The sequence below is a fragment of the Fringilla coelebs genome (genome assembly GCF_963513975.1).
Source record: "Fringilla coelebs genome assembly, chromosome: 15".
NCBI lineage: Eukaryota > Metazoa > Chordata > Aves > Passeriformes > Fringillidae > Fringilla > Fringilla coelebs.
The window spans coordinates 3,264,786-3,286,721 of NC_140041.1; the positions used below are offsets into that span (position 1 = coordinate 3,264,786).

At 54.3% G+C, this 21,936-nt stretch overlaps 2 protein-coding genes across 2 annotated transcripts; both read right to left on the minus strand.

Moving 5' to 3' along the window:
- Nucleotides 1-2,100: 2,100 nt before the first annotated feature.
- On the minus strand, nt 2,101-4,755 carry LOC311159474 (protocadherin alpha-2-like; the record flags this gene model as incomplete). Its single annotated transcript, XM_084215572.1, has 1 exon — nt 2,101-4,755. The coding sequence occupies one exon, from the start codon at nt 4,753-4,755 to the stop codon at nt 2,101-2,103; it is 2,655 nt and encodes an 884-aa protein (XP_084071698.1).
- Nucleotides 4,756-9,757: 5,002 nt separating this feature from the next.
- On the minus strand, nt 9,758-21,649 carry LOC311159475 (uncharacterized protein; the record flags this gene model as incomplete). Its single annotated transcript, XM_084215573.1, is given in 6 exon segments — nt 9,758-9,875; nt 9,877-12,733; nt 13,664-13,684; nt 14,084-14,143; nt 18,819-18,840; nt 19,145-21,649. Coding segments are annotated over 6 exon segments (5,583 nt in total).
- Between the last annotated feature and the right edge of the window lie 287 nt (nt 21,650-21,936).

The following is a 21,936-nucleotide window of genomic DNA, read 5'->3' on the forward strand; positions in this document are numbered from 1 at the left end:
AAAAACTCTCCCCAAGACCAATGAATTACTGTCTAAACATCTGCCACGTGACAGCTGCCAGTATTTCACCATCTGCATCTCATCCACTGTTGCACATTGCCAGTGTGAGAGAAGAAAAAAGAGTGAGTGCTCTCTCTCAGACAAGAGAAGAAAACAAAGGAATGTGTCACGTTGTACCCAGAAAGCCAGATCTGACAACATCTTGAGTACACAGACCTCTTCTTCCCATCCCTAATACACCAAGATCATTGAAATTACTCGGGTGACATTCTGAGAAGGCTGGCACAATTACACTAATTTCAAAAAGCTTTGGAAATTTTACACAAATTTCGAAAAGCTTTCTGAAACTTTTAGTTGCTTGTCTTTGTTGTGGAAAGTCGTTGGACTTTTCAAAACCAAGACAAGCAATTGAAGGCATGTATTGCAGGCACTTTTACAGGCAGTAACATCACATAAAACAACAGAGCTCAAGGATGTGCAAACCTGCTGGAGGTCCTGAGAAGATCCCAGAAGAGCAGGCCTGTGTGCTGGGCTTTTTCTCCATGTTTTCCACTGGCATCCTCTATGCTGTGCCATTGGAAATGAGACCTCCACACCTAAGCAAACATTCTCCATTTCATCCACAATGACACAGACCACGTTCTGCTCAGCATCTCTGTTCCCCTGAGGCAAAATTCTTCCCCACTCAAACTCCCCGTCCCTACCGTACAGTCCAGGCCCTACTTGATGTCATTCGAGGAATCCCTACCAAAATATCAAACACTTCTCAACTCCAGCAATATGTCCCATCAGTAAATCACGCTCTGCATAACATCTAGGCCTTGGCACCAGTTCACCTTCCCTCATGATCAGACAAAGAATATGTGAAACTCTTCAAAACTACACAGCCTTCAGCAGGCTCCTCCCACCTGCATGAAATTTACCATGAACACTTTGCTTCATTTTAGCAACCTCACTTGAAAATAGCACCGAGCTGCACATTACAATTCTTAGAGATTCTGTAATCAGAACATGATTGGAATCAGCTTATTGGATTTTGTTCTTCAAGAGAACCACACCACATAACATAGCACAAGCACTCAAACAAGTTCAACACAGTTGTACTGCAGAAATCTTGTACTGGGATGCTCTGCAGGATTTGCAGAGCTATGTGTGACAACATGACACAACATCTCTACCAAGTCCACAAAAAGGAGAAGTGGAGGGCACAAAGGTGGCACTCACCCCTCATTACATGCCCTGAGATAAGAACCAAAATGCTGCAAAGCGCAACACCATAATGGATTATACTGACTGTGTAGGAGAAATTGGTTTCGGTTTTGTTGGTAGGGGTTATTCTCTGGATGGTTTGTTTGCTTTCTTTTTATGAAAGGTTATTTCTACAGCTTTTGAAATGATACTGCTGTTTATATGAATTTGGAAACAACATCAAAAGACAGCACAGTATTTCTTACTAGTTCTCTGGCCAGGAAAGTGAATTCACAACCCAGGGAACAGGGGAGCAAGGAAAAGAAAATTCCACTTTCTAACACTTACCCTTGGAGAAAACTCTTCACTCTGAAAATAATAATTCTAAGCAGAATAACAAGATCCTTGGGAGCAGATCACAGGAAGGGCGCACCACATCTTCCTGTTTCATAATGTCTACAGCGTTAGAACCAAATTTGAGTTTATCCTTCCATTGACTGACAAAAAGATAAAGACCCAGCTTCCACCTTGCATAACATGGCCAGAGAGCAGAATAAGAGAGGAGGAAGACTATTTACGCTAGGAAACAAAACCTAAACACGGGACATTCCACCAATGCCTGGGAAATGTGAACAGCACAGCCTGCATCTCTTTACCCTCCTGAAATAAGGTCCAGTGAAAATGCTACCCACCAGAGTGAATGCGCATATTCTGCAAAGAGAACAACTCTTATCACAAGGGGCAAGGATTTCATTCTACGGGAGAACTTACACACAGAACACAAAACCACGCCTACGGACAATGGGCTCTGCGGAGTGCGCTAATGCAGCTACTTCCACTCCATCACCCTCAACACCTCAGAAGACGAGCAAGAGCCGGCTGGCTCCGGCGGCAGATACAGAGGTAGGATTCTCATGGTGAAGAACTCGACAAGTAGCAAGCGCGCGCGGCGGGGTGGAGCCCGGCTCCAAACAGCAATTGCAAAGGAGTGGGAGAGACTAGGCGGAGAGGGGACAGGCGTCGGTGAAGGGACAAAGGAGAAAAGGCAGCGTCACTGACCGTGTCGAGGAGAGCGGAGGGCTCCGGCTGCGTGTCCTTGGGCGCGGGGCCGGGCGGCGGCGGAGGGAAGTTGGGGCTGAAAACCATGAGGTCGCTCTTGGCAGCGCCGTCCGTCACGCACAGGCTGCGGCTGTGGCGCTGCGAGTAGGACCAGCTGCCCACTTCGCTGGCGCACACGAGCGTCGTGGGCCCGGGCGCCGAGAGCACGGCCGCCCGCGGCGCCCAGCGCGACGCCCCGTACAGCACCACGGCCAGCAGGAACAGGCTGGACACGGCGCAGATGGCCACCACCAGCCACACGTTGGTGGCCGCGCTCGCCGCCGACGGCCCCAGCTCCGCGCCCGCCGCCGAGCGCGACAGCGACGACGACGACGACGAGGAGCCCGCGGCCAGCGCCGCCTCGGCGGCCTCGAGCAGCGACACGCTGAGCGTGGCCGTGGCCGAGCGCGCCGGCTCGCCGTGGTCGCGCACGACGATCAGCAGCCTCTGGCGAGGCCCGTCCGCCTCGTCCAGCGCCCGCGCCGTGCTCACCTCGCCGCTGTAGAGCCCCACGCGGAACGGGCCCTTGCCCCGCGGCTCCCACAGCTCGTAGCGTAGCCACGCGTTGTAGCCCGAGTCGGCGTCCACGGCGCGGATCTTGGCCACCACCTGCCCCGCCGGCGCCCCCCACGCCGCCCACGCCCACAGCGTGCCCGACTCCGACACCGCCTCCGCCGCCGCCGCCACGCCGCCCGCCTCCGGGGCCGAGCCCGCGGGAGGCAGCAGCGCCGGCGCGTTGTCGTTCTCGTCCAGCACGAAGAGCTGCACCGTGGCGTTGCCGCTCAGCGGCGGCTCCCCCGCGTCCACCGCGCGCACCTCGAACTGCAGCACCTGCAGCTCCTCGTAGTCCAAGGGCTGCAGCGCCCACAGACGCCCGCTCTCCGCGTCCACCGACACGTAGCTCGACGCCGGACGCCACCCGCCCCCCACGCCGCCCGACGACGAAGACGACCCCGCGGCCCCGCCGCCCACGCCCACGCCCACGCCGCCGTCCCACACCGAGTAGCTGACGCGCCCGTTGCCCGCCTCGTCCGGGTCCCGCGCCCACAGCCGCGCCAGCTCCGCGCCCGCCGCGTTGTTCTCCCGCGCCAGCACCGTGTACACGGCCTGCGCGAACGCGGGCGCGTTGTCGTTCACGTCCGACACCGGCACCCGCAGCCCGCGGCTGGCGCGCAGCGCCGGCGCCCCGCCGTCCTCCGCACGCACCTCCACCTCGTACTCCGACACCCGCTCCCGGTCCAGCGCCTCGCGCAGCACCAGCGAGTACGAGCCCGCGAACGTCGCCTCCAGACCGAACGGCGACGCCGGCCACACCCAGCACCGCACGCGCCCGTTCTCCCCCGAGTCCCGGTCCGACACGCTCAGCAGGGCCACCACCGTCCCCACCGACGCGTCCTCCGACACCGGCACCGACAGCGACGTCACCCACACCTCCGGCGCATTGTCGTTCACGTCCAACACCTTCAGTTCCACGTTGCAGTGACCCGAAAGCGGGGGCGTCCCTTTATCTGTCGCTTCGATCTCCAGGTCATATGACTGAGTGTCCTCGAAATCCAGTTCCCCGGTAGTCCGTATTTCCCCGGATTTTTCGTCCATTTTGAAAAGGTCCTGAAGTTTGGCAGATACCGCATCACTAAAAGAATAATATATTACTTGATTAATCCCTTCATCTTTGTCCGTTGCTGTTAGCTGGATAAATACAGTTCCAGGGGCCGTATTTTCTGGTAGCTGCACCTTATACACGGACTGGTTGAATTTGGGCGCGTTGTCATTCACATCCAGCACGGAGATCACCAGCTCCATGGTTCCCGTCAGAGACGGCCGGCCCCCGTCACTCGCTGTCAGCACCAGCCGGTGCACGGGAATCGTCTCGCGGTCCAGGGATTTCGTCAATACAAGAAGAACAGAGATTTTATTTTCGTCTTTGGATTTCACTTCCAAGCTAAAATGCTCGCTGGGGCTGAGTGTATAGGTGAGCTGCGCGTTCACTCCGATATCCGCATCCGACGCGCCCTCCAGCGGGAATCGGAACCCAGGAGGAGAGGTCTCCGATAAACTGAGGTTTTTTCGGGCGGCGGGGAAGATGGGGGCATTGTCGTTGATGTCGGTGACCTCCAGCTGCACATGGAAGACGCGCAGCGGCCGCTCCAGCAGCACCTCCAGGCGCAGCGCGCACGGCGCGCTCTTGCCGCACAGCTCCTCCCGGTCGAGCCGCGAGCTCACCAGCAGCGCGCCGCTCGCCCCGCTCACCTCTACGCTCGCCCGCCGGCCCGGGGCCACCAGCCGCAGCCGCCGCGCCTCCGCCTCGCCCGCCTCCAGCCCCAGGTCCTGCGCCAGACGGCCCACCACCGTGCCGGCCTTGGCTTCCTCCGGCACCGAGTAGCGCACCTGCCCGCCCGCCAGCGCCCAGGCCGCCTGCAGCACCAGCACCCGCAGCACCGCCGCCGCACACCAACAACGCTCGCCCATCCTTCCTCCCGCCGCCGCCGCTGTGGCCGCCGCCGCCGCTGTGTGTGCCGGCCCCGGCCCGGGCCCCGCACGGCTCCCCGCCGCCGCCCGGACGCTCCGGCTCTGCTGCCCGGCCCGCGCCGCCCCCCCGCGCTCACAGCCGGGCTCTCCGCCGCACCGGGGCGGAGCCGCCCACACGGAGCCGTTCCTGAGCCTGCAGCGACACCGTGCGCTGCTCCGCCGCCTTACACCAATAGCAATAGCACCGATGCCGCCGCTTCGGATGGTCGTCTCCTCTGCCGTGTTTTGATCCAATTCTCCTTTTTTTCTTCTCCGGTAAGTTGTTGGGTTCTTTTGGGGTTTTTTTCATGTCTTGGCGTTTGCTTACAAATATATCTTTCCTTCCTCTGTCTTCCTATTTTTTCATTTTGCTTTCTTGACTCCGTTCTCTGTTATTCACCATCTCGGTTTTTCTCTTTCCTTTTTCTTTTTCATCTCTTTATATCATCATGCGTTCTTGTCTTCATTTTTTTTCTTCTTTTTGTATGTCGTTTCTCTTTACTTTTTCCCCTCATTCCTTCCCTACACTTTATTCCCTTTCTGTTCTTTTTCCATCATTCTCTTATCTCTTCACCCCACTGCCAGTTCTGAACTCTCAGGCGCCGGGGTGGAAACCACCCAGCCGGATTCGGGCCATAAGCGCCGAAGGTGCTCTAACCGAGGCAGAGGCTGTTAGGGAACTGCTCTGTTCTGCGTCCATAGGTACAGTCCGTGCATGCTCTTCAGCTCCTTTTCTTGTTTTCTTTCTTTCTATTCTTCATTGTATTCTTTGTCCTTTTGTCATTACACCCTTGTGTCTGTAATTTCTATCACGTTTCTACGTTTTTTCTTTCCCCTCCTCTATTTTCTCCTTTCTGTTCTCCTTTCCTGCCCTCCTCCCTTCCTGCGGACAATGATACTGACAGTGACACTCTAGTGATCAACTTTGCAGTTTCTCCCTCTCTCACTCTTCCTTCTCTCTACTGCCATTTTGTTGTTCTCTGCTTCTTTTCCTTGCTGCATTGCTTCTTCCTTCTCTTTCTTGTCCTGTCCCTTCTCTTCTTTCGTCGTTGCCTTTCCTTGGCTTCCTTACATAACATGTTTTCTATGCGATTGCATCACTTTCACCATGGAGCACAGAGTGAAAGCAAGCTCTCATTCCTCTTCCCCACCACCTTCCACCTGTCCAGAAGAGGAACAACTGTCCTGGTTGCCAGGCTATTCAAAACAGACAGAGGGCTGATTCACCTCTCCTTCAGCTAAGAGACCACACTCTTAGCTCCTTTCCTCTCAAGGAAGAGGATTCACCACACTCTGAAATACAAGGCCAAGATTCAGGTACTTCAATGCCTGTGCAAAAAGGTCCAGAAGATCTAAATCAAGCCAGGACACTCTTCCAATTGGGAACTTACACCCATTGGAGCAGAGTACACCAATGTGCCATGAAGGCTGAGAAAGCAGGGGAACACCACAGCTCCTGAGAGCTCTGTGTGTCTCAACTAAGATCTACTTTTCTGGCCTCATTTATCACATGTATGATGAAGGCCAAGCTCTTGCTTCTCCTTCCAGGCTGACGTGCTCAGCCAGAAAAACTCAGCACCATATCCAGGGCCAGTAGCCTCAATGGAATCTCTCACTTTGCAGCAAACTCCATCCAGCCAAAGCTGCAAAGGTAACACCGTGCCATTTTCCCTGAGAATATCCCCTCAGCTCCCAACACATCCACTCTGAAAAACACAGGAGGGTCCCCCCTCCATCCACCACTGCTGTCACTAATTCACACTGAGCCTGCAAGCAGGTGGAACAGAATAAGCAGCGCTGCTTTGCTGGCCCAGTCATAGGATATCTCAGATAGGAAGGGACCCGTAAGGATCAACAAGCCCAATTCCCAGTCCAGGCAGCCTTTGGTCAATCCAATATGAAGGTTCTGAGACTCAACAGGAACAAAAGTACAGCTGTCTCACATGCTCATCTTTTTTAGCTAGAAGGGACTTACCTGCAGCATCACTGCTTTCTTCTTCAGAATGGAAACTTTTGGAGGGTAGGGGAAAAGGGGAATTATGGCTTTTTCCCCCAGTATTATCAGAGATTTCTGGAGAAGGTGGATAGAGAAAAATAATCTGCATTCTCCAAAAGCCTTTAAATCACTGGGCAGAGAAGAGGGGAAGCAGGAGGAGCACTGAAAATCTAAGGTTGTCCCAGTCTCAGCTCAGAATGCTGGAAAAGTAACCCCTACACTGATTGCAAATTTCCAGAAAATCTGCTGCCCGAGGCCTGCCAAAATTCATCAATGTGCATTTCACCATCGCTTACCAAGACATTGCCAATGGAAGAGAAGCAAAAAAGAGAAACGGGAAGTTTTGGTTAGAAGAGAGAAGAAAAGCAAAGGATCCCATTCCACTATATTTAAACACAAGCTTTGCCAATTTCTCGAAGGGCACTTCATCCACTCCCTTGCAAGATTAAGCAGGGAGTTAACCAAGGAGAAGTCAGAGAAGTCTGGCCAAACATGATCAGAATTTGATGAAGCTTCTGTTTCACCAACACCACTTCCCATCAAAAGTGATCCAAGCTGTGTATGACGAGTGTCTGACATCTGGCAGGAAAAGCATGGAGAGCACCAAGGAATGGGGGTATGTAGGACTTCTGAGAGCATCCCAGACAAGCATCCCTGTGTATCCCAGGCTTTGCTTTTCAAGGTATTCTACTTGCATATTCTATCCCTTGCCCCTGGAAATTGCCTCTCCACAGCTAAGCAGATATTCTCCAGTTCTTCCTCAATAATACAGTCCATGCTCAACACAATGCCCTCATTTCCTCAAGGAAGAAACCTCCCCACTCAATGTCACCCTCCTCTTGATGGATGTCTCGAGGCCTTCTCCATGCCCCTTACAGGACCACTTCCACAGTAGGTAGACACAGTGCCACCATGACAGACCAGCACTTAAAACTCACTTGGAGCATTAGCCAGGCCTTCAGCTCCCCTCACAACTGGCACAAAGAACTTATGAAATGGTGCAAACTCACATAGAATTTGGCAGGCTCTTCCCAGCTGTGTGAATTTCACCATGAATATGCTTTGTGCTTTTCAGCCGTCTCAGGGGGAAACAGCATGGAGCTCCACACTAGAGTTCATAAAGATCCTGTGACTGGTGCTGTCACAGCTGTGATCCCAGTCCACACAGACTTTACTGGAAGTGCTACATCAAATGCTAAAGTGCAAGTACACTCACTGTATCAATGTGTGGATATCCCCATAGAAATGTGGATAATATTTCTATGATTTAACACCAGGGCTGGGCTGCTCTGGAGGGTTTGATGTACACGTACACATTTCAGAGTTAACTGTATCAAGGGGACATGGCACTGCTACCCAGGCTGATAGTGCAAGTGCACAAGCAGGGGAAACGAGCACACAGAGATTACCCCCACCTTCTCATCACATCTGGTTACTAATCCCATCCAAGGAGAAGCAAGGAACCATTATAGTAAAGTCTATGAAGGTGGAAGTGACTGTGGATGCCCAGTACAGCAGCCTGAAACTCCACCCTCCCACAACTCCTTTCTCAAAACAAGCAGGCAAAGGTTCATCAGACAACATTCAGCATTCTGCATGGCATTTCCTCTTACACATTTCCTATGGTAATCACTCAGTAGCACAAGGGACTCTCTCAGGTAGAAGATATTCATAAGGTCAAAGAGAATTTTTGGCATTTCAAAACCATGTAACTATCCGAAGAACCATAAAACCTGCACATGAAGACACTTTGGACCCTGGAGATCATACTGTGAAAGAACACTCTCTGTTCATCCTGCTTCATTTCTCTGGGAATCCTGGGACATGAATTCTCAAGACAAACACATCAACTGCATTTCTTGTCTGATCTCATGGCCCATGTTCTCCCCTAGGAATTCCAGTTCTCACAGAAGATCTTCCCACTGCTCAAGGTCACCCCTCACACCAGGAAATGGTCAGGCCCTACCCAGTACCAAGGCTCATTTCAAGTTTACTTACCCTTCTCAGCAACGAGACACAGACAGACAGTATCATGTACAAGGCTGCACATGTACAAGGTATCATGTACAAGGCTGCACATGTACAAGGTATCATGTACATGTACAGCACACTTTCTGCAGCTGACCCATCGTGTTTTGCAATGCTGTAACTATCTCAGAAGGAAACATCACCTGCTAACAATCTTTTCAAAGGTGATGTCAAGACATCTCTAAATGGGAATGGCACTGATGTCGTGCTCTGAGAGAGAAACCAAAATGATGGGGAGCATAGGAGCGTAACATGCAAATCTGACCATCTACAGGAACGTTATTTGAGATGTGGTGGGGAACGCTGGGGCTTGAGGGTTGATATTTCTTTCTAGTTGCAGAGAGAAATATTGTCCCAAGGCTCTTGAAACAAAGTGGCTGTCGATAAAAATTTGGAAAGGGCAAAACTAGCCAGGGTATTCCACGACACTTCTCAGAATGGAAATACAAATCCTCAACGTGGGGGACTGGGCAGCAGGAAGAGAAACAAATTTCACCTTTGCCACATTTACTTTTGGTCACACTGGGCTGCACAAACCCATACGTTACTATGAAAAGCAAGAAGATACCTCAAAAAAGAATACGGAAAAACTCTATACTGCATTTATTGCATGCTTAAGGATTCTAGTGGAAAAACTAACGAGAAACGATTTTTCCTTGACACCTAAATAGCCACATTTCATCACATCTCTTGCAGAGGGAAACTTAAGAGGTTTCAGTAACAATCCAGAATAAGACAGGCAGGGTACCATTGAACAAAGGCAATAAGGTGGCATGTAGTGCCGGGAGGTCTGTGAGAACCACAGCCTGCCTGTCTTGCACTCCTTCAGCAAACTCAGGTGGAAATGCTAAACAAAACTAGGCAAGACTGTTTCACAACCTGAACCCCGGGGCACCTCTCATCAAAATCAGAAGCGATTTCATTCTAGGACAGAACCGTTTACACACAGAGCAGCAAACTGGAGCTGCGCACCGTAAGTGCTCCAGGCTGAGGCAATAATTCTATATTCCCCCTAAGGGCAGATCGAAAGGTGCCATTGATATCCTTAAATATCCGTCAAGCACCCATCGCTCCCAGGCCCTGGGAACGAAACCAGTACTCCCGCAGAGCCTCCACACCTGGAGGGACAGAAGGGTTGGGTACGGGTGAGAGACGACAGCAAGGTGTTGCCACTGACCGTGTCGAGGAGAGCGGAGGGCTCCGGCTGCGTGTCCTTGGGCACGGGGCCGGACGGCGGAGGAGGGAAGTTGGGGCTGAAAACCATGAGGTCGCTCTTGGCAGCGCCGTCCGTCACGCACAGGCTGCGGCTGTGGCGCTGCGAGTAGGACCAGCTGCCCACTTCGCTGGCGCACACGAGCGTCGTGGGCCCGGGCGCCGAGAGCACGGCCGCCCGCGGCGCCCAGCGCGACGCCCCGTACAGCACCACGGCCAGCAGGAACAGGCTGGACACGGCGCAGATGGCCACCACCAGCCACACGTTGGTGGCCGCGCTCGCCGCCGACGGCCCCAGCTCCGCGCCCGCCGCCGAGCGCGACAGCGACGACGACGACGACGACGAGGAGGAACCCGCGGCCAGCGCCACCTCGGCGGCCTCGAGCAGCGACACGCTGAGCGTGGCCGTGGCCGAGCGCGCCGGCTCGCCGTGGTCGCGCACGACGATCAGCAGCCTCTGGCGAGGCCCGTCCGCCTCGTCCAGCGCCCGCGCCGTGCTCACCTCGCCGCTGTAGAGCCCCACGCGGAACGGGCCCTTGCCCCGCGGCTCCCACAGCTCGTAGCGCAGCCACGCGTTGTAGCCCGAGTCGGCGTCCACGGCGCGGATCTTGGCCACCACCTGCCCCGCCGGCGCCCCCCACGCCGCCCACGCCCACAGCGTGCCCGACTCCGACACCGCCTCCCCCAGCGCCGCCACGCCGCCCGCCTCCGGCGCCGAGCCCGCGGGAGGCAGCAGCGCCGGCGCGTTGTCGTTCTCGTCCAGCACGAAGAGCTGCACCGTGGCGTTGCCGCTCAGCGGCGGCTCCCCCGCGTCCACCGCGCGCACCTCGAACTGCAGCACCTGCAGCTCCTCGTAGTCCAAGGGCTGCAGCGCCCACAGACGCCCGCTCTCCGCGTCCACCGACACGTAGCTCGACGCCGGACGCCACCCGCCCCCCGACGACGAGCCGGCGGCCCCGCCGCCCACGCCCACGGCCACGCCGCCGTCCCACACCGAGTAGCTGACGCGCCCGTTGCCCGCCTCGTCCGGGTCCCGCGCCCACAGCCGCGCCAGCTCCGCGCCCGCCGCGTTGTTCTCCCGCGCCAGCACCGTGTACACGGCCTGCGCGAACGCGGGCGCGTTGTCGTTCACGTCTGACACCGGCACCCGCAGCCCGCGGCTGGCGCGCAGCGCCGGCGCCCCGCCGTCCTCCGCACGCACCTCCACCTCGTACTCCGACACCCGCTCCCGGTCCAGCGCCTCGCGCAGCACCAGCGAGTACGAGCCCGCGAACGTCGCCTCCAGACCGAACGGCGACGCCGGCCACACCCAGCACCGCACGCGCCCGTTCTCCCCCGAGTCCCGGTCCGACACGCTCAGCAGGGCCACCACCGTCCCCACCGACGCGTCCTCCGACACCGGCACCGACAGCGACGTCACCCACACCTCCGGCGCGTTGTCGTTCACGTCCAGCACTTCCAGCACCACTTTGCAGTGACCCGACAGCGGAGGCGTTCCTTTATCTGTCCCTTTAATGTGTAGTTCGTATAAAGTAACCGTCTCGAAGTCCAGGGCGTCCGTCAGTCTGATCTCTCCACTATTTGAATCGATGCTGAATAAATCTCCTGCTGAGGGGGGAACAATAGTATCGATCTCATATAAAATTTCACCATATATTCCTGTGTCAGAATCCGTGGCATTCACCCGCGCTACAAGGGTCCTCTCTAATGCGTTTTCGGACAAAACAACGTTATACACAGACTGGTTGAACTGGGGCGCGTTGTCGTTCACATCCAGCACCGAGATCACCAGCTCCATTGTCCCCGTCAGAGACGGCCGGCCCCCGTCACTCGCCGTCAGCACCAACCGGTGCACGGGAATCGTCTCGCGGTCCAGAGATTTCGTGACTACCAGAAACAGGGACTTACTGCGAGAGTTACTGTTTTCTTCCTCTATTCTAAAATGCTCGCTGGCACTGAGTGTGTAGGACAGCTGCGCGTTGGCTCCGATATCTGCATCCGACGCGCCCTCTAGGAGAAACCGAGATCCAGGAGGAATATTCTCCGATAAAGTGAGGTTTTTTCGGGCGGCGGGGAAGATGGGGGCATTGTCGTTGATGTCGGTGACCTCCAGCTGCACATGGAAGACGCGCAGCGGCCGCTCCAGCAGCACCTCCAGGCGCAGCGCGCACGGCGCGCTCTTGCCGCACAGCTCCTCCCGGTCGAGCCGCGAGCTCACCAGCAGCGCGCCGCTCGCCCCGCTCACCTCCACGCTCGCCCGCCGGCCCGGGGCCACCAGCCGCAGCCGCCGCGCCTCCGCCTCGCCCGCCTCCAGCCCCAGGTCCTGCGCCAGACGGCCCACCACCGTGCCGGCCTTGGCTTCCTCCGGCACCGAGTAGCGCACCTGCCCGCCCGCCAGCGCCCAGGCCGCCTGCAGCACCAGCACCCGCAGCACCGCCGCCGCACACCAACAACGCTCGCCCATCCTTCCTGCCGCTGTGGCCGCCGCCGCCGCCGCTGTGTGTGCCGGCCCCGGCCCGGGCCCCGCACGGCTCCCCGCCGCCGCCCGGACGCTCCGGCTCTGCTGCCCGGCCCGCGCCGCCCCCCCGCGCTCACAGCCGGGCTCTCCGCCGCACCGGGGCGGAGCCGCCCACACGGAGCCGTTCCTGAGCCTGCAGCGACACCGTGCGCTGCTTCGCCGCCTCACACGCTCCGTCACAGTGCCTGTGCCGCCGCAGCGTCATGGTAATGTTTCTTCCATGTCCTTCTCCTCTCCCTCTCTCTGTGTTTTTCTGTTCTTTTTTTTCCTTTTTTTTTTTTTTGCCACTTGCTTCATCATAGTTCCTTTCTTCCTCTTTCCACTATTTTCATTTCTCCTTTTATCTTTCAGTTCTGTATTTTTAATCTTTTCTTTTAACGTCTGTTTTTGACATTCTTCTTTTCTTTTTTTTCTCTTTTTTTTTCCTCCATCTCTGTGTTCTTTCTTCTGTTTCACTTCTTTCTTCTGTTCTTTTTCTCCTTTTTCTTGCCGTTTCTGTCTATTTTTTTCTGCCCTTTATCTTTTATTTCTAGCCATCTCTTTTAAAACTGCTTCCACGCTGCCTGTCCCCTCCCATAGTGTGACCGTGGGAATCAGTGTACGAGCCATGAGCTCTAATTACACGGCATCATCTCCTTCACACGGGACGGGGCTGTAGCCAATGGGGAGAGCACAGGAGACCAACTTAATTTAGGGATAGAAGAGAATGTCCGTGTATTCTGGTAGTCTCCTTGACATACCCCCTCTTCATTTCTCCTCTTTGACAGTTTCTTCTTTTTTTTTTTTTTCCTCTCTCTCCCCCATCTCATCCCACCTTTTTCGTGTACAGAGATAATACTGCCGTATGTTAGCAAACTTATTTAATGTTTCATCTTTCCTTTTTTCTTTTTCTCTCCATTGCTTTTTCATTCATCATTTTGTTTTGTTTTCTCTTTTTCCTTTCTTTTCCTTCCCTCACTGTCTCTTCTTTCTTCTTTCCCTATTCTCTTTCTCTTTTAATACAGTATTTTCTACATGACTACATCATTCTCACCATGGAGTGTAATTATACAGTTACACAAAACCTCTTATTCCTCATCACTCCTCATCGAGGCTTGCACAGGGTTCCTCAGTACTGAGGATATAGAGGTCCTTGACTGCAGAGAGCATGAAGAGAAAATGTTGGTGCATGCTCTGTCATCCCTTCTTTTCTTATTTCTCTCTTTCTTCCTTGCTTGACTCTTTACATGCAGAGGTTCCTTTTCCTTCCTCTTCCTTCCTTATTCCTTTACTTACCTTTACTTTCTTTCTCTTTTTTTTCCTTTCATGCCTCACACTGTCCTCTTTGATTTCTCTTCTCTTCTGTGTCCATACTTTTCCCCCTTTACCGAAATGTTTTCTAAACAAAATGATTTCTAAATGTCTACATCATCCTCTTCATGCATCACAGACCTGCCCTTAGATGAGAGTGCTCATGGGGAACTTGCATGCCTCCTCATGAGGAACAACTGTCCTGGTCTCCTCCAGAAAATGCCAAGTAAATAGATTGTCCCTACCTCTCCACTCCCCTTCCCTCCCCATCAGGAAGAAACCCACACTCCTCAGGCCCCAGTCCCCTGCTGGACCAGCAAATAACACAGCAAGGCAATGACATAACAAAGAACAGCTGTACTGCACCAGAAAAAGCATACACCTCCCTTGGAATCAGAAGACCAATCCCCACATCAGTGCAAACAGGCTCTAATAAGCACAAACAATCCATGAAATCCTCTCACTTCACAGCTCAAATGCATCACAGCCCAGCACACCATTCTGCCATGAACACTGAAACACAGTGCAACAGTTCCTAAGAATTCTTCATGTATTTCAATGAAGAACTGCTCTTCCTGCCTCATTTTCCACCTGCTCGATGAATGACAAACTCTTGCCTCTCCTCTCAGGCAGACAAGCTCTGCCAGAAAAACACAGCAACAACTTCCATACTCAGGGGCAGTAGCCCCCAAGGAATACCTCTCACTCAATACCATGATCCATCCAGAAATACCTATGAACCCAAATCCAGGCATTTTCCCTGAGAACAAGCTCTCTACTCCCAGCACATCTGTTTTGAGAAATACATTAGAGGCCCTCCTCCATCTCTGCTTGCTGCCAACTGCTCAAACCATGGTGGAAGAAGCAAGAATGAAATGAGAGCACACTGTGGGGCTTTCTTGGTCCAATCTAGGAATTATAAAATATTTCACATTGGAAGGAAGCCATAAGGAGTGTTGAGTCCAACTCCCAATCTAGATACATTCAGTCAATCCAAGATGAACATACCACAACTAAACAGGCATAAAGGTACAGCTGTCTCTCAGACTCATCTTCTTCAGCAAGAAGCAACTTACCTCTAGCATCACTGATTGTTTCATCAGAAAAGAAATATTTTCAGAGCAGGAAACTGGTTCTAACACTAACAGAGACTGTTGGGAACCATGGATAGAAAATAATTACGTGCATTCTAGAAAACCCTTGAAATCATTGGGCAAAGCACAGTACTCCCATGTGCACTTCTGTCATGGGGGAGAGGCACCATAAAGCTCAGGAAGGAAATTGTCCCAAAATCAGCCTCAGCTCAGGAGCATGGAAAAGTCATCCTATACAGTGAGAGAAAATTACCTGAATGTTTGCAGCCATATGGGTGCCAAAGCTCAGTGTCTCATATTATCTCGTATTACCAAAACATTGCTGACATGGGAGACAGAAAAACAAGACTGTGAGGGTTTGGTAAGAGGGGAGAAGAAAGCCAAATAATCAAATTGCACTGAATTAAAATGCACAAAGGGAACAACGGGGCATAAGGATATGCAGAACTTTCTGAGAGCTGGAGAAATCCCAGGTATTAGTAATGTCTGTGGAGCCTCTTCTTGACATTTTCTACTACAATCCTCTGTCTCACACCCTGGAAAAAGGCAGCTCCATCAACCACACATTCTCCAATCCTTCACCAAAGACACAGACTCTGTTCTACAGATCATCTCCCTCTGGCAACACCCTTCCCTTCACCCTCACCACAACACATGCCCAGGCCTTTCCTGGGGCCACTTGCAGAAACTCGTTCACACTACCACAAAACCTGCCATAAGAATGTCCTTTGCATATCCTCACCTTCCCTTACAATTGGCACAAAGAACACATGCAGGGATATGAAGCTCCCCAGATCTGTCTGGCAGATTCTTCTCCTCTGCATATCCTTCATGGTTTATGCCTTTTCAGCAATCTCTGGTGGAAATGCCACAGAACATAAGATGTGACTTCTTAAGAACTTTATAACATAAAGGCATGTCAGTTCTCACCCCAGTCCACATGGATTTTGCACTTTGAGAGAATGAGAGCAAATACCAAAGCATAAGTGCACCTTATAAAATCAGCTGGATGCAATAATTTGCACCACGGAGAACCAAAGCTGGGTTGCTGTGAAGGGTTTGTGTCTATGTCAGACATAGAATGAGCCACCTGTGACCACAGGACATGTAACTTCTACCAAGGATAAATTTTCAAGTCCACAAGTATGGGAAGTTGAATGCACAAAAATGACATCCACATTATCATCTGCCCTTGATAATTAGCCTGAGGAGGATCAAGGAGCCACCATGGAAAGATCTGTGGCTGTGGAAGTTACTATGGATGCCCACCACCATACAAGGACAGAAGGTGAAAGTGCTACCCTCCTAGAACAGGTTGTCCAAACCAGAAATCAAAAAGCCCATTGGGAATTAGTCAGCAGTCTGCATGCCACACCCTCTTTCTCAATGCCTTGTCTGCCTCAGGCAGGCAGCAACACAAGGGACTGTCTCTGGTGGGAAATATTCATAACCTCAAAGGACACGATGGGCAGTAAGCTACCATAGAATTAACTCAATACCCAGAAGGCCTTCAACTCCATACTCTTAGGAATGGATCTTGGGAAGGAAACCTGTGCCCATCCTGCCTTGTCATTTTCTCCAGGCATCCTCCATTCCCTCTTCTGGCACATGTTCTCAAGACAGAAACATCATCCTGCATTCTTGTCTTCTTATGACATGGCCCATGGTCTTCCCAAGGATTTCCAGTTCCCACAGACCGGGAGGTCACACTTCATATTATGACATGGTCAGGGCCTACTCAGTGCCACTGCCATGTTCACCTCAGCTCCTGTGGCTTCCCCAGTTCAGATGGAAATATTACCCACTTTGGAGAGTACCATTTATAGAGGGCATGTCAGGAAAGCTCTAAAGGCAATGGCCATTGACAGCGTGCTCTGAAAGACCAGTCCAAATGCTGAAAAATTCATCAAAATTCATCAGTGCCACCAATGGTACCTACTGCACAGGAAAATGAGCCACTGTGTATGGGTTGAATGTTTAGGGCTGCAGGATTTTTTTTTTGTTTTTTTTTTTTAAAAGAGAGTTTCCAGGATTTTTTAAGGGTGTGGCTACTGATGCAAATATTAACATAACATGAAAACAGGACAGTGTATGGTCATGCCACCTCATGGGACAATCCAGCTGCAATCCACTTCAGAAAGGCAAGACAAAAAAAAAGAAAACATACACTTCAGGTCATGCTCCTCTGCCTGCACACTCTCTACTGGTACCTGGAATAAAAACCTCCTTGGAGAAAGATCATAGGAAAGTTTAGGAACTTCCCTGCTTTCACAATGACTCGGGTGAGCCAAGCAAATGGGAGAAATTACACCATGAGGTGAGAGAACAATGAAGTCACAATTGTCATCTTGCATCACCTCTCTTATGGAGGAGAGTCAAAGAAGAGTAGAGAGTTTTTCATAAGAAACCACATTAAATCCCAGCATGATCAGCAGTCAGCAACAGTGACAGCACAGTAAATAGTACCCAGAGGACTGTCTCATGACATGGTCCATGGTCTTTCCAACAACCTTCAATTCCATCAGACAAATCTCACTTCTCAAGGTCATCCTTGATATCAGGAAATGCCCAGGGCCTGCACAATGCCACAGCCACATTCACCTCTGACTCCTGTCACTGCCTCTTTGCCTCCACTGGACTCACTGCAGCAACTGCCAGCAATGAGAGAACCATAAAAAACATACAGATGGTATCACACAGACCATGCCCAGCACTGTTCTCTATCTAAAGGTGATGTCAGAATAACTCCAAAGGGAATGGCATTGATTTCATGCTGTGATAGAATAACTCAATCATTGACAAGCACCCCAACAAAAAGGATTATATTGTTTTGGTAGGATAATTCATGTTTCAATATTAGGGGTTTTGGTGCTTGCTTGGTTGGTGGAGTTTATTCTTTGGTGGTAACTTTCCCAGGCTTTTGAAAGGACGTGGCTCCTGATACAAATATGCCAAGAATGTCATAACAAGCCAGTGTACATTGTGCCAGTTCTCTGGCCAGGAATGCAAGTCTACAACCATTCCATCAATGACAGAACAAAACCCCCATACACCTGATATTATATATGCTGTGCTCAGCAGAATCTCTGTAGTTGACCCTTTGTGTTTTCTAATGCTTCAGCGATTCTGGATGGAAATCCTAATCATCTGCTAATTCCTCTCCTCAAATGTTAGACATCTATTTGTAGACATGGTATCAAGGATATCGCCAATGACAATGAGCATTGATTTCATTATATGAGGGGAAAAAAAAATGCTAATGACCACAGCAGTGTAAGGGATAATATCCATACCGGTATATTTCTGTGGTTTTTAGGAGAATGTTTCCAGATAATTCAGAACTCTGCCAGTGGTGAGAGAATATTGAAAGAACATCAAGAGAGGCAAGTGTAAATCTCCAGTCATAAACAAAAGAACATAAAATGATTTTGAGGACAAAGGATGTTGTGGAAAAAAAAAATTCCTTTTCTTACACTGATTTTGAATCTGCAACCTCTGTGTAAACAGTTTATAATGCTATCTAGAAAACCAACACTCTGAGAAAAGAAAACCGGAAAAGCCCAAGAAAGGCAGCCCAGGTACTATAATCAATCTGCTGGGAGAATCAATGGGGGAAAATTACATCATGGGGAGAGAAAATCTTGAGGCCTCAATTGTAGCCTTTCAGCACCACTTGCACTGGGGAGGAAGAGGGCCCAGTTTTTGACAATGCTGAGATCAGCAAAATCAGCAATCAAAAGGCAGTTCAGTGGCACATGGTGACTAAGGGACTGTCATCACTACAGCCTGTCTATCTTCAGCTCCTTCAGCAAGACCGGGTTAAAATACTGCACACCAGCCAGCAAAAGCGTTGTCTACAGAGCTGACACCTCGGCGCCCTTATTACCGCAATCAAGAGAAATTTTTTCCTAGGGGAGAGCAAACATAGGGGAGAACAATTCACACTCGGAACACAAAACCTCAGCTACGGTCAGTAAACTGCTGCGGGATGCCAAAAGACATTTCCCACCTCGGTAACAGCTGGGGGGATCCGGAAAGGAGGCGGCAGCAGATGCTAAGGTATAGTTAAGATTTTTAAGATTCAGCCAATATTACCAGGCTCTCAGGCCGGGGGGCTGAGCGAAGCTACAACCAGGAACTGTCCAGGGATGGAGCGAGACGCGGCAGAGACGACAGCGAAAGAGTAAAGGCGAGCAACGTTTTGCTACTGACCGTGTCGAGGAGAGCGGAGGGCTCCGGCCGCGTGTCCTTAGCTGCAGAATCGGGCGGTGGCGGAGGGAAGTTGGGGCTGAAAACCATGAGGTCGCTCTTGGCAGCGCCGTCCGTCACGCACAGGCTGCGGCTGTGGCGCTGCGAGTAGGACCAGCTGCCCACTTCGCTGGCGCACACGAGCGTCGTGGGCCCGGGCGCCGAGAGCACGGCCGCCCGCGGCGCCCAGCGCGACGCCCCGTACAGCACCACGGCCAGCAGGAACAGGCTGGACACGGCGCAGATGGCCACCACCAGCCACACGTTGGTGGCCGCGCTCGCCGCCGACGGCCCCAGCTCCGCGCCCGCCGCCGAGCGCGACAGCGACGACGACGACGACGAGGAGGAGCCCGCGGCCAGCGCCGCCTCGGCGGCCTCGAGCAGCGACACGCTGAGCGTGGCCGTGGCCGAGCGCGCCGGTTCGCCGTGGTCGCGCACGACGATCAGCAGCCTCTGGCGAGGCCCGTCCGCCTCGTCCAGCGCCCGCGCCGTGCTCACCTCGCCGCTGTAGAGCCCCACGCGGAACGGGCCCTTGCCCCGCGGCTCCCACAGCTCGTAGCGCAGCCACGCGTTGTAGCCCGAGTCGGCGTCCACGGCGCGGATCTTGGCCACCACCTGCCCCGCCGGCGCCCCCCACGCCGCCCACGCCCACAGCGTGCCCGACTCCGACACCGCCTCCCCCAGCGCCGCCACGCCGCCCGCCTCCGGCGCCGAGCCCGCGGGAGGCAGCAGCGCCGGCGCGTTGTCGTTCTCGTCCAGCACGAAGAGCTGCACCGTGGCGTTGCCGCTCAGCGGCGGCTCCCCCGCGTCCACCGCGCGCACCTCGAACTGCAGCACCTGCAGCTCCTCGTAGTCCAAGGGCTGCAGCGCCCACAGACGCCCGCTCTCCGCGTCCACCGACACGTAGCTCGACGCCGGACGCCACCCGCCACCCACGCCGCCCGACGACGACGACGACCCCGCGGCCCCGCCGCCCACGCCCACGCCGCCGTCCCACACCGAGTAGCTGACGCGCCCGTTGCCCGCCTCGTCCGGGTCCCGCGCCCACAGCCGCGCCAGCTCGGCGCCCGCCGCGTTGTTCTCCCGCGCCAGCACCGTGTACACGGCCTGCGCGAACGCGGGCGCGTTGTCGTTCACGTCCGACACCGGCACCCGCAGCCCGCGGCTGGCGCGCAGCGCCGGCGCCCCGCCGTCCTCCGCACGCACCTCCACCTCGTACTCCGACACCCGCTCCCGGTCCAGCGCCTCGCGCAGCACCAGCGAGTACGAGCCCGCGAACGTCGCCTCCAGACCGAACGGCGACGCCGGCCACACCCAGCACCGCACGCGCCCGTTCTCCCCCGAGTCCCGGTCCGACACGCTCAGCAGGGCCACCACCGTCCCCACCGAAGCGTCCTCCGACACCGGCACCGACAGCGACGTCACCCACACCTCCGGCGCGTTGTCGTTCACGTCCAGCACCTTCAGTTCCACGCTGCAGTGACCCGACAGGGGCGGCGTTCCTCTATCTCTCGCTTCAATCTCCAGGTCATATGACTGAGTGTCCTCGAAATCCAGTTCCCCGGTAGTCCGTATTTCCCCAGATTTTTCGTCAATTTTGAAAAGATCCAGAATTTTGGCAGAAACTGCATCGCTAAAAGAATAATATATTACTTGATTAATTCCCTCATCTTTGTCTGTCGCTGTTAGCTGGAAAAACACAGTTCCTGGGGCCGTATTTTCCGGTACCTGCACTTTATAAACAGACTGGTTGAACTGGGGCGCGTTGTCATTCGCGTCCAGTACGGAGATCACCAGCTCCATGGTGCCCGTCAGAGACGGCCGGCCCCCGTCACTCGCCGTCAGCACCAACCAGTGCACGGGAATCGTCTCGCGGTCCAGAGCTTTCGTTAATACGAGCAGTACAGAGATTTTATTTTCGTCTTTGGATTTCACTTCCAAGCTAAAATGCTCGCTGGGGCTGAGTGTATAGGTGAGCTGCGCGTTCACTCCGATATCCGCATCCGACGCGCCCTCCAGAGGAAAACGAGACCCCGGCAGAGACGATTCCGCGATGCTGAGGTTTCTGCGGGCGGCGGGGAAGATGGGGGCATTGTCGTTGATGTCGGTGACCTCCAGCTGCACATGGAAGACGCGCAGCGGCCGCTCCAGCAGCACCTCCAGGCGCAGCGCGCACGGCGCGCTCTTGCCGCACAGCTCCTCCCGGTCGAGCCGCGAGCTCACCAGCAGCGCGCCGCTCGCCCCGCTCACCTCCACGCTCGCCCGCCGGCCCGGGGCCACCAGCCGCAGCCGCCGCGCCTCCGCCTCGCCCGCCTCCAGCCCCAGGTCCTGCGCCAGACGGCCCACCACCGTGCCGGCCTTGGCTTCCTCCGGCACCGAGTAGCGCACCTGCCCGCCCGCCAGCGCCCAGGCCGCCTGCAGCACCAGCACCCGCAGCACCGCCGCCGCACACCAACAACGCTCGCCCATCCTTCCTCCCGCCGCCGCTGTGGCCGCCGCCGCTGTGACCGCCGCCGCTGTGTGTGCCGGCCCCGGCCCGGGCCCCGCACGGCTCCCCGCCGCCGCCCGGACGCTCCGGCTCTGCTGCCCGGCCCGCGCCGCCCCCCCGCGCTCACAGCCGGGCTCTCCGCCGCACCGGGGCGGAGCCGCCCACACGGAGCCGTTCCTGAGCCTGCAGCGACACCGTGCGCTGCTCCGCCGCCTCACACGCTGCGCATCCTAGCCCGCGCTGCCGATCCGAGATGGGTATGGTTTCT